The following is a 17,892-nucleotide window of genomic DNA, read 5'->3' on the forward strand; positions in this document are numbered from 1 at the left end:
ATGGAGTATGGAGATTTATTTTGAAACTTATTTCACATGACCACATAAAATCTAATAGGTTATGCAGCCTTTTCCACAATTACTACTGAAATTAATACTGAACCTTCCCATCCTAGGAACAACTAATCTCTCTATGGTATCAGTGCCTTTCACACCCACCACATTCATACACCAGAATGTTCCATATGACCATGCTGGATATTCTTATCACAATTCATGCAAAGAACAAATCCGCAGATATGTTTTGTTTCCCGCTGACCTGCCCCTCTAGTGGTGTTACACCTTTTGACTGGGTCTGTGGTATTACACATAGACCACATTTAAGTCTAAGAAACTTAACTGTCACCTCCAGCAAACAAAAGCCCCTCATGAGACCTTTTCTTGCTTTTCTTTTGTCCTCTATCTTCAAATTTTACTCATAGGCATATGAACCCTACCTGCAGAGTGGCAGCAGAAAGATTCCTGGAATGTGAGAGGCAAGTGAGTCAAGCTGGGGTTGTATAACCATGACCCAAGCATGATGATCTAGAAGCATGGGTGGAGCCATTATATCCATATAAGTATGTCTAGACAGCACAGTTCAATGCTAACAAGCACCTGTGAGTGAGTGTGAACTGCTGGGATTGCTTCCTTAAAGCCTCTTCATTTTGCAAGGAACTCTGATTGAAACACAAAGCGATGGCTCTGTACACAATCCTTCTCTTCTCCATTAGCTGGTCTGCAGCCCTGCATCAAGGTAAAAGGCTGGACATCTTTCTTTCAACACTTCCACACTGAACTACATTAGTAAGGGCTAGAGGTTGGATGTAATATGGGAATACGGGAATATGAAGACATTGTGTTTTATTTGTAGTAAAGTATTGTAATATATAATACAGGCTCATAGTCTTGTGTTTACCTCTATTACAAAGCATATTTTGAAAGGAAGTTCTGTTATAAAGCATATCTGTTTTTATTATTTTGACACAGCAGATAAAGCAGTATCACTCTGATAAAGCTGCTGTAGATTAATTGATAACTGCCTAATGAAGGACACCATGCTTTTACTCAGAGCTTTAAAAATGTAAACCATAGATTTAATTTCACAGGCAGACTATATTAATTATTTCTTTAAATCATCATATAAGTTGAATTTCATCTAATGTTAAATGGTGGAACACATTTTATTAGATTTATTTATCACAGAATGAACTTGTGCAGGCCATAGACATGTTCATTATAAACTTTTTTTTAACTGATTCAGCCAAGTCAAAGCAAAGAATTCACTGAGGAGGACAATTCATTGATGAATGAAACAGTAAAGTATCAGTTTTCCAAACACCCACTTTCATAAAGGCATCAGTTTCTACATAATGTTTCTAAATACAGATTATTTATTACATTCATATAATTTAAAAATGCTTATCATGTTTTAAAAATGATTTGACACAATATATAGAGCGAATGGGACAGCCATGGAAAAATAATATAATGGAAGAAGTGTGGAATTTAAGGCTGCAGATGGCTGTTAATGTAACCTAACAGCTTATGTTATAATATTACTTACTCAACATGATATGGCTTTATTTTTTCACATTGTTTATAATGCTAGTCTAGTGCATAATTTCCACTAAGTTGGATCTTCAAATATAAAATACTTTCAAAAGATTCATGAAAGTTTTTCACAACCTCTTTCATATAACGGTTCTTTTCCACCCACAATTTTCTGGTTGCACCGATGGGGCCACGTGCTGCAATTAAGCCTTGCTTGGTATGTAAACACAACTCTGCAGCATTTAAAAAAGGGATGCCTCCAATAGCAAAAGCCTCTTTTATGGTAACCTAATATATGTTTGAGGAAAAAGAGGTTATTCAAATGCTGGCCCAGTTTGAGAAAGTCAGTCATGGATCATTTCCCAGACACAGATTAACCCAAATTTGGATTAAATCTCACACTGTGCTCATTCTCTTCAAAAAGTCACAGTGTATATTGTAGCTTTTGAACAAAATTGCTCCTGGGACTAAATTCATGATTATGTAAGATAACAAAGTTGTACAGTTGGGATATGAAAAAGTAATTTTATAGATCTAACAGGAGATATTAAGCCAGTTTTCCTTCATGCTTATGCTCAGCCAAAGACACTGCAGCAAAGATTTTGTAGTGAAGAATTTGATCAAGCAGTGTGTTCGTCTTCTGTTTTCTAGGGTTTGGTTTTCCAGTGGTAGATCAATCAAATACTAGGGACTCCAAGCCAACACACAGAGTGCGGATTAAACGATGCTCATGCAACAACCAGCTGGACTTGGAGTGCCACTACTTTTGCCATCTGGATATCGTCTGGGTGAACACACCAAGGTGGGGACAGTCTGTACACAGTTCAATACAGCTCAAACTCTAGTGACAGCCAACACAATACACCCAAAGACCAAAGGTTGTAGGATATTGTTCACTGGAACTGCTTATAACATGTGGCTTACCCTTTCTAATTGCTAACTGACATGCTGTTGACTTGACCATCCTTCTAGAGGAATGTAAGTTCCTTTAAAGGCCTTTAAACTGGAAAGGGCCAGCATAATACACAATATGACCAAATGTTTAGACCCCTTTTTAATGAGAGAATTCAGCTATTTTTATGCGTCCTTATTGTTGACATAAGTGTTGTTGTTGTGCTAGACATTAATTAATCTCTGCAGCATTGGGCTGTGGAGCAATGGAAATGTGTTCTATGATAGAGCTCTTTTAGGATTAGTTGGCTTTTTGAAAGTTGCTGGGAAGTTTAAACTTAGTAGTTTAAAGATACAACTCAGTCAAAAAAAAGACAGCTTAGTTTTGCTATGTAAACACTGTCCGTATTTTCTGTGCTCATAGACGTGTCCTTTCACACATAGCAAATATTTATATATAGCATGTGTGATATTAACTACAATATAAAGGTGTTTGTGTGTGTGTGCTTTCTAACACAAAGCAGTCCAAGATTTTCAATCTCATTTTTCTCCTCTAAATTGTCTTTCCATCTCTAATGTCTAATTCCAGCAATTAGTCATCCAGGTTTCTACATTCATTAGTCAGTGCAGAGGTGTCAGTCAAAGTTATCTATTAGGATCAATGAACAATCAAAACCCAAAATAGTAAATCCCAGTTATCTCCAATCATCTGGCAAATGTCGCATACCTATTTAGTTATAACTTGATTGTTGTTTCACTGATATACAGAGAGATAAATGTTTGTTCTTTGGGCTTCCCCTCTATAGTAAAACAACTGTATATGGGCTGGGCAGCCCACTAGCTCGACGTCGCAGATCTACTGACCGCTGCCTTTGCTCTATCTCTGCTGACCGAACCTGCAACAGATTCTGTGTCCACAGGTAAGAGAGACACACAAAAACATCTGATCTTTCATCAGTCAACTGGTGCACAATTCTTGCTGATTTTTGTCTTCGGCCACGAATCCAAGGAATGTTTGTACATTTTCAAAAGAGCACTACACATTTTTACCAGCTGCTATTGTGAGTCAGACAAAAACAAATGTGATCTCTACTGTAACTTGGATATTTTACAAAGGGCTAGTTTGTCTAGTCTGCATTTCATCATGATTGACAAGTGTCTACACATCACTATTTAGTCCCTATTTAGCTCACTTGGAACCATGAACATGCAGGTACTATAAAAATACCAGCTTACAGGTACTAGGTACCAAAGCAGAAAAGCAAACAAACCAAGCAAAGCCAAATTAGGACAGTAGGTACTGTGTAGTGGAAAGAGCTGTTTTTGAGTAAGAGGACAATAACAGAAATAAATATTAAGGCATGACTGTGTTTTAACCTACAAAGATGTAATGTTTGTGTAATGGCTTCAAGGCTATGTTGGGTCTTCTTAATGCATTCACTTAATCAATCTATCAATCAGTCGGACAGTGATAATATACAGGCTGTTACATAAATCCAACCAGCAATTACAAAATATAACAAAAGCAGTGTATTTCCTGCCCTAATTCATTTTCAATTACCTGATATTGGTATATTTTTCGTTTCAGTACAGAGAATGCTGCGGCCAACATGAAGACTCCATCTCAGAGAGTGAGGAAACATCCTGATCTTCAGCCTGGCTTAGAAAGCCTGGTCAATGCTGGACCAGTAATAATCATTCAAAGTTCTGAAGACAGAGCAGATTTTAAGAAATTCCTCAGGTGGGTCCCTAGGTCACATTCATTTATTGACAATGTATCTTCAGCTGTAGTCTGGTTTATTTGTGTTCATGCCATATTTCACTGTGTTCACAGGAGCCTGATGAGGGCTAAATTAATGGCAAAGAAGAAGGATGCTGCTCACACCAAGCCAAGAGGTTCCAGGGCCCAAAGACTGGGATATAGATAAATCTAGCCTGGAGACAACAGCAAGGAGAATGAGCACCTGAACAAAAAAAAAACACCCTCGTGGACCGCGTGGCAGCGGGACAGATGTGTGTAACGAGTCGGAGCAGCACACTTAGAGGGAAAGAAAAGGCTTGAAAAGGCAGTGGTGGTGACCATTGAGTTCATGATGGGCCTTTAAGACATGGCTGTCTATTTTTACTAAGCAACATGGAAGTTGATAGGTCTTGCAATAGAAGTATAATTAAGTTTGAGAGGGATGAGAAGGATGTTAAAGAGAGGTCAGCAGTTACTAATAGGAGAAGGAAAAGGGAAGTGAATCGTTTTTAGCTTAAGTTTAGCAGGGGTTGTGAAAGGAGCAAAGTTTTCTTTGTCACTGTAGTATTGCTGTTGATATTCTGCAGCTCAGCTTATGTTTTACTTTCCAATTAGGAGCAATAACTCAGATCTTCAGCAAATTTCGTAGTTTTGAAATAGGGAAAGTGGAAAGGTGACTGTTAGAAGTAGTACAATCAGATTCTAAGTCCAAAGGTCTTAATAAAAACTATGTGTTATCAGTGTAGGATAGACCATTCATAATATTTACTTATCTCTCAGGAAACAGTCTCAATTTCACTGACCCTGTTTATAGTTGGCTGTTATACATACAAATCTGGATTGCTTTCTTATAGGATTTCAAACCACATACATTTAAACTTGGTTATCAATTGCATCTTCAGTCAGTCAGATTTAAATCTGATTGCATGTTGTTTATCAGATGGAGTTTAGAATAGATTAGCAGGGTTTTCGTTGTGTTCTGCAATGTTTTATTTGAAGGGGTGAATGCAGCCATGTGACAACTGACTAAAATGTATGTCATATCACTTCCTGGAAAAATTGAGTGATCAGATTTAAACTTATTATATGTTACACAAACACTTGCATTTTAATGTAAATAGTCTATAATCTTAAAAAAATCTAATTTTACAGTAAAATTGTACAACTGTATTTATCACAAAACAACTAATTTACAGTGTTATTTTATTTATCTGTAAATTGAAAACCCTCTTACAAGGAACAATAACAGAATTTTACAGGATATTTTTTACACTGTATCTGAATATAATTAATACACAGGACACGTGTTACAAGGGTCAACAGCTGTAATGAGAGTTGTTTTCAACATTCTGTTTATACTGTAGCTTATCAGTTTTTTTGTCATGGCAACAGTTACAATAGAGTTTGGTTTGCCAAAAGCTTTTTCGTAGTTATAGAACAGAAGCAGGAAGATGTTTGATTTTTAATCGCTCATCTGGCAAATATCAGTGAAATTATTTTTAGAGAGCTTTGACACTTTAGAGCTGTCAAAGAAAGCTATTGAAGCTAAGCCTGTAATGCCTTATAAGTCAGCTTGTTAAAGACGACTGGAGAGTAAAAAGAAAGAAATGCCTGGAGAGTTGAGCAATAGCCTTGGAAGAGCTTTGTGAGGGACATGCCAGTATGTTTGCACAATGTCAGCATATTTACATAGTAAGTGTCATGTAGTTCACAGCATATACACTTTGCTTCTTGTTATCTGGGAAAGAAGAATATATTCTCTGTAAGTTATTTAACTATGTACCCATTCATTTAGTTTATGATTGTTGTTATATGTACTATTATAATATGTAATATACTCTGTACCTACAAAGTTTAATTTTGCATGCATTTTAAAATAAATTACAGTGTCTGATAAGAATATTCAGTATTTTCTATTTTGTACATTTATTTAAACATCTGAGATTACTTCTAGATCCACAGATCCAGATTAAACCAAAGAGTTTATACAAGGCTTTGAAACATCATCTGCATTGCATTTATTCTAAGACTTAATCCATGATTCTGAAACTGGCCCCTGAATGTCCAAAGATGTGTAGACTCCTGGTAATAAAAAAAAAATCTTGTATCGATAGGGAATGTGTGTGCCTCTCTGCACCAGTAACAGTGAAAGACAGGAATTTGATTGCATTCAGTCTCTTGCATCACAGAGGTGTCCACTGCTGTACAGTTTAGTTGCTTTATATCCCTCCAAGCACTGCATTGCATCAGGCATCCTTAAGCAGCTGCTCAAGAGCATTCCTTTCTAATGGCAATAGAAAGGAATTTCAATTTCTTAGAACAGGAGAATAAGACTTGTTATATATATTAGTCTCTGTGCATCAATGCCTGCATTTTAAAATATAAAAAATATTCCAAAAAGCCTTGATGAAAAACCTGCAAAATGCAGTTTACTGTTATGATTAGGGAGAGAAACCTAGCATAACGGACCAAGACAGATTGGTTTTTCGCCAGTTTAAAGACACTGGTGATTGTAAACACATTAGGCCAGCTTTGAGTACGCAAACAGACTGGAGAGTAAAAGGTGAGGAAACATCCTCAGAATTTCATAAAAATGTTTTTTAAATTAAAATCATGAACGTCGCCTTTAAGGCAAGGTAATTACAAATGTAAGCAGGTGAATAAAACAGGAAGCTGTGTGAAGGCGCATGGGAAAAGAAACTGTAGACAATAAGTATGTGAGAACAACAACATGCTTGATGCTTTCCCCTTCCCTTTGCACACACCTGCCTGTGTGCCAAGTAGATTTTGGCTGTGGACATACAGTCTGTATCTCAGATCAAGATATTTACTTTTTATTGTCAGAAAAAAAGTCCAGAAGCTCAAACAGTCTTGCATAATTTAAGAACAAGAGGTAAAATTCCTAATCAAGTTTTAGGAATTTTGTGAGGTCATTTTTACCTCAATGAAAAAAACAAAAAAAAAGAGATGATGGAAATCCATTCTACAAATTTGGCAATGACCACTTGTTTAATTCTGGTGCCAGAGGAGGTACAATTTATGAATGTTCCTGTTATAAAATTAAAGATGCACAAGCATTTTTTTTATAACTTGCTGAATGCACTGGGATGTTTTTCCAAGCAAGTGCATTGAGACCTTAGAATTAATCCCATTCTTAAATTATTCTGTGTTTAATAAAGGCTGCAGATCCACTGTGATCCTGATCAGGCTGAAGTAGAATGAAACTGACAAATCAATGATAAATATACATAGGCAAATCAAGTTTAAGACATATTCAAATGCATATGTCAGCCTTTAAATACAAAGAAAAAAAACCTGTTAAGTTGATGTTTCAATATGACAAGAATATTTGTGTCCCACCAGTGCCTCTTTCTCCTCATTGTTCATGGTTCATATCTTTGCTCCACTTCTCAGTTTTGAGACACAGATATAAGACAAGAGCATTTCAGAGTGTTAAATCCAAGAAGTCTGGTTTTTCAAAGCCTTAAAGTGCAGACACACTGTCTGGCCAACTGAAATAATGTTTAAAAATGGCATTGTGGGGTGTGTAATGGAAGTATTATTATTATTATTATTGAATGGATTAATTATTATTGGTCCATGCAAGGGTTCTGTCCATTCACATCTGATTTAGCTTTATAGGCAAATACAATGCAATGTTCATTAATGTTCTGTTTTTTTTTTTTTTTGGTTTGGTCTTGTGTCTGCATGGTCCTGTTCCCTCATGTCTTTTAGCTATGCCCCCACACCTGTGAGCTATTAGGCTGTTATGTGACTGAAACTCATAAGTGCATCACTTTAGGACTTGCTATTTAAGCTCTGGCACTGTAGACTTTTGTCATGGTTTGTTGTCATTTTGAGATAAACAGCTTCTTATATCTCATTTCATGAGCATTAATTATGTTAATGGTATGTTAATTGCAGAGAAACATGCATGCCCTTCCAATTTGCAAATATTTGGTATTCACTAACATACACACATTCTACTAAAGAAATCTGGTGTTTACACAGCATTCATGAATCTAGCACAAAGTTTTGGGAATGTTACTCATAGAGACCCAATGTGTGTAATTGGTAGACAACTGAGTCTGGTTTCATTTTGTGTTAACTGACCAATGGCTAAAGGCTTGTGTTCACAAATAGCATGAAGACTTTCTAAAACCAGACAATGATCTCGTTACACTGTACTTCTAAATCAAATGGGGCTTTAATACAGAAAAAGCTAAGACTTTAAGCTAAGAAGATACACAAAACCTTGGACATGGTTACCCAGATGGTTAAGATAATCAACCCTTGCTCAAAATCAAAGAGTTTAAAACATTAGTTATCAGTCATCAGCAAGTTCATCATAGCAGCTACACAATTTCACCCTTTAACTGTGTCCCCCAGGCTCTGATCAATCACTGCCTTCCCCACAGTCAAAAACAGGATATCTTTTCACATTCCATCTAGATTTCTTGCCTCCACAATTGAGTGAGAGAGAGAATGACAGGAAGAGTGCATCAGGGTCAATGAAAGGAAGAGATATGAAGTAGCATGCGGGGTTGATAATAGTTATTAAATGGACTGTTGTTTTCACCTTGCTGTAAACTTGCTGAAACCAATGTAAAGGTCATTAAGTGCATTCAAATTCATTGGTCATTATGTAGATTCATAGATACTAAATATTAAAAAATGATTCACATTCAAAATTTATTATTTATTTTGTAGATTTGTAATGATTATGGAGCTGTGTATAAAACCAGCAGAAGCCTTGTGTTACCGCATTCTTGCACAGGCACATGTGTAATCATTCAAAGACCACTTTTTAATCATACAGCCATTGAGTACAAGTTATCTGATTTCAGCATCAGAAAAAAAAACAGCAATGATGTTGAGACCCTTAGGTTGCCAGTCTGAAATCACCAATAGGTTCTTTGCTTGAAAAGTCAATCTTGATTTTCTCAGTTGTGTATAAAATAAAAGATTTGCAGTTTAATAAGCTTCTTCCTGTTAATGGGTTTCCTGGTGGTAGCATGCAACATTTTGAATGCTTAAAATCAAAGCAGTCAGTCACCTGATTTAAACATGAAACATGAACAAATGTGAAATATATGCCCAGCTTCAATCTAGAGCATTGTTTCTTTTACATAGTTACACATCCTTTTTGGCCCATGGTGCCGAACTGCTTTGGAAGAACATTGGAAGGATGGACAGTAACATTTGTTGATTTTTTTTTTTAGGGATGCACCGATTTTGAATTTTTTGGGCTGATGCGATAACCAATAATTTGCACCTTGGTGTAGTTGATATCAATATTACTAACCAATAATCCTATCTTTTTGTAATTAAAGCAAATTTACACTGGATTAAAGCAAAGCAAATTCTTTTTATCATAGGGTGAGTCTTGTCATAAGACAAGCCTTTTCTTCAATATTTGTACATTTCTGTACTTTATAATTTAATCTTATGTTAGTTGTAGTTCATTTTAGGGGTGGGCGATATGGCCCTAAAATAATATAACAATATTTCAGGGTATTTATTATTATAGCATTAATTATTGTCCCTGCTCCATCAGAATTAAAATAATTACATGAAACCGCAATTACAAAAGCAGAAGGCTTTTATTTTGGAGTGTGGAATACAGGAATTGGGAAAATGACACCCAACCTGCTGCTTCTAAACACACCTGACAAGGGAGAGAGAAATAGAGGAGAGGGGAAATCTCCCCTCAAAACCACCTCAAAATATTTATTTCAGCATACTCACAACAAATTAGCACAGAAGCAATATAAGAATATACAACAAATATTACAAATATGCCATAATAAGTAAGCAAACTGGTAACAGGTAAGGATATAATTGAGTACAAAGGGAGCTTCCACGAAAGGCTCACATTTTGCAAGTGAAAATAGTCAGAGTTGAAAATAATTCACCATTTATTGTACACACTACTGTACAAAGATTGAGTTTATCTGGAGGATTCTTTATGTAGGGCAACCCTGATGTAAATCATGACCTTAGAGTCCTAAGATGGCATGGCTTGAGATGCGTCCTTCCAGGCTTGACAAATTGATGTGTAAAATAACATGGGAGGATAGACCAGTGCTCTATAGGTTCTAGGAGTAGCAATTGCTTAACTAGTGCAAATGAGGGAACACTAAACTCCAACAGAGGTCATTTGTTTCTAAAATAACGAATGACACTTCTTTGTATGGTACACCAACTAATTACGAATGATGATGTGATACGTAAATGCAGTATTACAAGCAGTTGGGTCAATGGGCCACATGCAGGCAAAAAGGTTTTTTTAAGTCACGTGATTCAGATGATGTATGAAACCCACAGAAAGAAGAAGAGGGAAAACAGATTGAAGAATACTGAGGTGAGGAACCAGTACAATGTTGGTTTATACAATATTATGAGAAAAATGTACTAAAAAAAACATGCTGGAGATGACACTTATCTTGGGAGAGTGATTTTTAACTAAACTGTAAAATTAGCTGTCTTTGAGGGTGTCTTCTGCAGTCTTCTTTAACTCAAGAACACTAATGAAAGCTCCATGATGACTGTCATGTGGTTCACTTTTATTCTCTTGCAGATTAAAAGGGGGGGGGCGCATTTAGAAGTTCACCTCTCAACACTGACTTTACATTTGATTACTTAACATTATATTTATATATGTTCTAAAGGGGATGTCTTTGATTGTAGGGAACACTGTTCTCTCTTGTTTGTTTATGTTCAGAAGCTCTGCATCTTTTAAGGTGAAGTTAATTATTGTTGTTATTTGTTATTTATTTATTTAAATAACAGGGACAGTGCACATTAATCAACATCATAATTTCATAATGTAAATGTGTCAGATTTAGCCGAATGGATAATTGTCATCTGCAGTCCCTGGACAGGTTGATATTATAAAAGTACAATCTCGCAAAAAAACAAAAAACTTTATTAAACTCACATAAATTATATGTAATTTGCAAGTGCCAGAGACTCGTAAATAGTTTTTTCAGTCAAACCTGTTTGGTACTTAAATCAGTGTTTCCTCTAAGACTACCACAGTATATTATGTGTTTTTTTTATATTAAAATAAATATATAAATAATATGGGCGTCACGGTGGCGCAGCAGGTAGTGTCACAGTCACACATCTCCAGGGACCTGGAAGTTTGAGTGGGTTTGAGTCCCGCTCCGGGTGACTGTCTGTGAGGAGTGTCCATGTAGGTTTCCTCCAGGTGCTCCGGTTTCCTCCCATGGTCCAAAAACACACTTTAGTAAGTGGACTGGCAACTCAAATGTGTCTTATTAACAATCCAACCTCGAGAAGAACAGTCACTGGAGTACTTCACTGTTCTTCCCGCAACTCAGTCTCTTGGAGTCTTTTTTCCTCTTTTCATTTCCCGAAGGATAGTTTCTCTTATATATTCTTCTGATTATACACAAACTCTCCCTAACTTGAGACAAGGGTACCTTCGATAATGTGTGTGTAGTGAGCGTATAGGGCGGTCTGGCTCTGCCTGCACAAACACCTTCACATGTGCCAGAGTGGTTCTATGTAAATTCCCCTAGTGTGACTTTACAATAAGGGAGCCACCCAAACGGCCTGTAGAAGCAAATGATTCCTGACCCCAAAATCTTTCAAGCTATTTATAGAAAATGGATGGATGTTCACGCTTGGAGTGTTTATAGGGGCAGTAGAGATGGAAATGCCAAAGCACGCAAAAAGTGAATTTTGCATAATATGTCCCCTTTAAATTGCATATTTTATCTACTATTCTTCCGTTATTTTTCCTGAAGTTTTAGATTTTTGCCAGGATATTTTTTAGTATTAGTATCAAGACATTTAGGAAGGTATTGTACCGAGGTTAGAATTTTTTTGTTTTGTAACAACACTGACACAAATGAAAATATTTTCCCTTCAAAGTGTGGTTTTACTTTAAATCTTTCATAATTTTTCTCTTCTATTAAGGAAAAGGTCCATTTAAGGTTAATTAAATCAGGTAGGGTTTTATTTTGCTTAATTTATCAGCATTTGGGTGATTTATGTTCTCAATATTTAAAATATTATCCTGACTAATTAAAAGATTTATAGGTTACATGTATGATATTTTTATTTTGCTATAATCTGCTAGCATAGACCAAGCTCTGAGACATTACTCAGGGGCATGACGGTGAGGGAGCGAACTCAGAAGGTTGGAGTTCTGGGTGGCTACCGTGACACTGAAATGGTTTAAATGGCAAAGGAGATGATGATGATGATGTCTTGGGTGACTTGGATGCATGTGCATAATGCATGCATCCAGTGACTGGGTGGTCAAAGAGAAGGGAGGAGATGGTCTGGAATCTGAAAATGACATGAATCTCTTTACTAATGAGAAAAGTGGCCATCAAAGTTGTTGTCAGCAACAGGTGCAAACCAGCTATAGCAGGGAAAGTTCCTACAAGTTTGGTTTTAGTCTACAAACATTTTAACATTGTTTGTCATTGGAACATTACACCCAGAACCCATAGCACCCAGAAGAAACCCACATAGGGAGAACACACCAAACTCCTCACAGACAGTCACCTGGACAATATGATATACATCTTATACTGATGAAAAAATGGAAATTTCCATTTTTGCTTTTGTGAGGGATCCAATGGACAGCACACTTGGCAAACACATAAAACTTACAGAAATAATTTACAGTGTTGCCGAATGTTTTGATGTATGTAAAAAAAATTTGAACTGAATGTAATGCAGTGTCTGAGTTTTTAAAGTCACTTTTCTGGGCATACAGGAATTTGTTCATTCATTCATAGTCTGAAACCTCTTATCCAATTCAGGGTCACAGTGGGCCCGGAGCTTTCATTGGGCGCAAGGCGTGAACACACCCTGGAGTGGGCGACACATACTCACACATTCACATACAGGATTTTAAAGCCATAAACCACACTTCAACAGATAAGATTAATATGATATCATGAAAATGCATAATCTCTGTTCTCCTTAAAACAGAAGAGTCATCTGCTACCAATGTGATTGCCAAACATTACTGTTATGCTAATGTGGAAGATTGTATTTAAGCCGGTTCAGACCAGTCAGGTCAGGTGTTTTCAACATGTCAGATAAACTCCTAAAACATTTGTGGGCCACATCTATTTATCTGAGTATTCATATAAGCAGGGCAGACTCCGATTGCGAACTTACTTGAGACTGAATGTAACTAAGAATTATAAAGGTAAATTCTTAGGATGTGTCCTCACCATTTGCTGCTCACTCGCTTTTTTCTGCAAACATACCATTCCACCTTAAAAGATGTGGTGCTTCTGAATGTAAACAAACCAGAGAGAACAGTGTTGCTGCACAATGGTAGACATTTTCTTTAAATGCTGAAATGAGTCCAGCCTTCCACAAATTATGATGAACATGCACACTGAAATATCAGCACACTGAAGCTTCCTGCTTTAACATTGACCTTAATCACCTTAATACCCTTTTCAATTTCTTGCTCATGTAACCCAGTATCCACAACAGGATATATCTGTTTAAGAATCCAAACAAACAAATGTTTCTCTTTCTCTAAGTTTCCTTTCATCATAAATACCTCTCTATCATTTTGTACTTCCCTTTTAGTGACTCAACTAACTTGGCTACCCTGAAAATGAAAAGCTGTAATGTTAAGACTGGAATATTCATCTGTCCACACATTAGCAATTTGTGTAAAACATTTGTGGTCATGAGGGTATAATTATCCTGAGGAGCTTTAAAACAATTGTCTGTGCAACACAAAGATGTTGTGAAATGTGATAACTTGTATTTAAAGCCTAAAAGATCTTGTATTTTACCACTGGTCTTCAGAATTTTGTCCCAGCTGTGATGGTGTGGAGGTCTTGAAAATGTGGATATATTCTGCCTGCAAGAAAATGCAATGCAAACATAGTGTTATATATTAATATGCTAGAGAATGCTGGGAGCTGCAGACAACATCCTGCAATAGCAGCCATAAAGACCAAGTTTTTTGTTTGTGTAAACCTTATTCTGGCAAATGTACAAGATTTAGGATTGCTGAATAAACAAAAACAAATGACAGTATTACACAAAAGTTGGATGTTTTGCAAGATTTATGTTTGTGTATGTCAGGTATGTAATATTACATTCTAAATAAACATCTTTAGAAATACAAATATGTTAGGATTTGAGCAGACTTGTAGTCTTCCCATGTCACAAAATGAGAGAAACCATCCATCCATCCATTATCTGTAAACGCTTATCCAACTCAGGGTCGCGGTGGGTTCAGAGCCTACCTGGAATCATTGGGTTCATCGGGAATACACCCTAGAGGGGGCGCCAGTCCTTCACAGGGCAACACACACTCACACATTCACTCACACACTCACACCTACGGACACTTTTGAGTCACCAATCCACCTACCAACGTGTGTTTTTGGACTGTGGGAGGAAACCAGAGCACCCGGAGGAAACCAATGCGGACACAGGGAGAACACACCACACTCCTCACAGACAGTCACCTGGAGTGGGAATCGAACCTACAACCTCCAGGTCCCTGGAGCTGTGTGACTGTGACACTATCCATGCAAATGTCATCTTTAAGTCAGAAACTGATCATTAATGAAGGAATTGAAGTTAACTAACACTTTTGCATGATACAAGATGGACTAAAATCTCTGCATGCCAAGAAAATGTAACAAGAAGCTAGGAATAAGTAATAAAGTTTCCAGTAATTGTACACAGTGCTTAAATACTCCAGGACAACTGCTGTGCCTGAATATATGTGAATAGTCATCACTTAATCCATGCACTCTCCGAAAAAAGTACGGTACAAACAGCGTAAATGTACCTTTAAAGATACAACACTGGTTGTTCCCTAATTAAATATACAGCAGATGTACCCTTGAAGGTACCACCATAGTGAGAGCAAAAGGTACCGCCACAGTGACATTTTTTTTTTTTTTTTTGACAGTGATGGGCAACAGATTTTGTGCCCAGAATGTGGCCATATTATTAACTGAATTTAAATATAAACTCTAGATTTGACCATTTGATTTAATTATAGGGATAAAAACTTGAAAAACTTTATAGAAAACATTTGTAATGAAGTTTAGTTTTGTTTGTAATGTGGTTCTGATTTATTTTCTAGACCTTGATGAGGGTGTTATATTTTATAATGCTGAGTAATGCCACTGAAGGTACTGAATATGTTCTCCACTCATATATGTGCTTCCTTTTTTGAGTAGGCATCATGTTCTTCAGACAATAACTGACAGTCACAGCATGGAGATAGTAGTTCTATTATGTTATTAATTTACATGGTTTTATTACAAAACTTAGGGAACTTGTTAAAAAAAGTGGATTATGCACACATGACTTGGTTTTTAATAATTCAGATCTAACAGATGCAACTTCTGGTTCTGTCTGAGTTACTTCATGGTTAGGAAACTGTTGGTCAGGTTATTATTTTAAGCTTGGCACTGATATCTGACATATATAGCAGGTAAACTGTCACAGGTTGTGTTATGACTTGAGTTTAACTGTCACCTGGAGTGTTTGCATAGTTTTATGATTTGAATTACTTACACATTTATCAGTGGTTTTCAGGCAATTGCAGGCAATTATCCAGAATTGCAGGCAATGGTAAACATTTTTAGATACGTTCTTCTAAACTTGGTTCTGTGTAAGTGAAACTCTGTGTAGTGTTTTTGGACCTATAAGGCATCCATGGGTCATTAAAAATGTATTTCTGACCTGATTTCTAAGTTTCTAAGAAACTTCTAATTTCTACATTTCTTCACTGCTTCTTATTCTTTGCTGCTTATTATATCAAATACAGAATGGTGGGTATTAATTAGGGCTGAAGTTATGCAGCAGATGCAGTGGGATGACACGACAGATCCTCCTGCAGCTGTCCACTAAACACTGATATCAGCCCTTCTGTTTGCTGCACAATCCTTCTGTGCCTATTACTGAGCTATTATTAGAGTAGAACTGTGGAGGAGGTTGCCCAGGAAATATCCGCTTACATGGCAATGTACACACTGGCAACCTAGTCAACATTATGAATCCAGAAATAGAACATTTAAAAGGTCTTCTCTGCTTTGAGCCTCTGTGTAAACCTCAATATCTCACATTAATAATTGGATTATGTATTTTTGCAATGCATTTTTACACTCACCATCTGAATAATAACACTTATATAACAGTTCATCATCAGTCACAGAAAATTGAATATTGAAAGTACAAATAGAATTCCTTTACAAAAACCCATATTGTGAAAGACATTGCATCAAGTTCTCTGGGTTTTAAAACTGAAAAAGTAATCTGATTCCATCATTGACTGGCTTTATAAATCGTAATTATAATATAATATATAATATAATTAACTCCACGAGCTGACCATGACACACACACTTACAAAATATCTTTAAGATGTTAAAAAACAAGGAAAAACTATGTCTTTAAAATGCTTTTGAGCAATACCTAAATATTAGTAAATGGCGCGACCTAGTGGAGAGTTTTAGGCCAACTGCGCGTGAATGTGTAGGAATGTGAGTGAGTGAGTGAGTGAAAGAGTTAGTCAAGTTAATATAAATAATATAAACATTCTGTGGCTCCAAAATAAATTTCTATGGAAAATATTAAAATTACTGAAGTGTGTCAGCTTATATTTTTACTCACCAAATAAAAACACTTACATGACTTTGACTTCATACATCAAAGACAGAATTTTTCTGTTATTAAGATTTTTCTTAATGTCCATCTGTTCACATTAGCAAGTCTGTTCATGTTTATATATATATATATATATTGTAGAATTGCTTTTTTTTTCACTTGAAAATATTTCTCTTAAATTAGATGATTATTTTTAAATGTTCATTTCAGTTGTTCATGTTTGGAATAGAAGCATATGTTCTGCATGTGACACTGCATTAATACTGCAAAGCTGTTTGTTTACTGTAGGTTGGTTACTGTATGATGATACAATCTATATTTATATTTTTTGTAAAAAGTAATTTAATTTTAAATACATTTATTTTTAAAAACAGTTCAATTATTGATGAATGATGAAAAAATGAAACAGGAAAATTCTCAATTGATTAAAAGCTTTAATTAAATCATAAATTAAAAAATGATATATGTTCTGTTCAATAATTTAAAGCCAGGGCAGCACCATGGTGCAACAGGTAAGTGTCACTGTGTTTGGGGTTGTGGGTTCCAGCCTGTGGAGAGTTTGGTCTGTTCTCCCCGTGTCCGCATAGGTTTCCCCCCATGGTGGTTTATCTACTCAGTAGTGTTCATAGGTGTGTGTGAGTGTGTGTTGCGGTGGACTGCCATCCCCTCCAGAGTGTGTTGCCATCTTGTGCCCAGTGATTCTGGCTAGGCTACGGACTCACCCCGACCCTGAACTGGATAAGCAGTTACAGCCAATGAATGAATGATTTAAAAACACATGTTTAGACATGGATTTATCAGTCTTTGTTTTTCAGTTTATATTCAGATTACAGAACATGTTTGGAAGAAAATATAACATCGTATCTATGCACATTACTGGGTTTATTTATAATGTTTAATTTGGTATTTTGATCATATGGGACTATATAACCAACAAAGAGATATTTACTATTAAATAACTAACAATGGTGGTGTGGACATTATGTGACATTTATTTGATCATACTTCATGTAGAAACCTTAGATGAAAAACAGATGCAATTTTATATTCTGTAAGTTTTATTCAGATTTTTAGTGTAA

General features: G+C 36.1%; 1 protein-coding gene across 1 annotated transcript; it reads left to right on the plus strand.

Annotated features, from left to right (window-relative positions):
- The first annotated feature begins 678 nt into the window (after window positions 1–678).
- LOC136708035 (endothelin-2) lies at window positions 679–4,352 on the plus strand. The gene is made up of 5 exons (XM_066682295.1): window positions 679–736; window positions 2,185–2,335; window positions 3,231–3,344; window positions 4,013–4,165; window positions 4,259–4,352. Exons 1-5 carry the CDS (start codon window positions 679–681, stop codon window positions 4,350–4,352), a joined length of 570 nt encoding a protein of 189 aa, XP_066538392.1.
- The last annotated feature ends 13,540 nt before the right edge of the window (window positions 4,353–17,892 follow it).

Source organism: Hoplias malabaricus, chromosome 10 (genome assembly GCF_029633855.1).
Source record: "Hoplias malabaricus isolate fHopMal1 chromosome 10, fHopMal1.hap1, whole genome shotgun sequence".
Taxonomy (NCBI): Eukaryota; Metazoa; Chordata; class Actinopteri; order Characiformes; family Erythrinidae; genus Hoplias; species Hoplias malabaricus.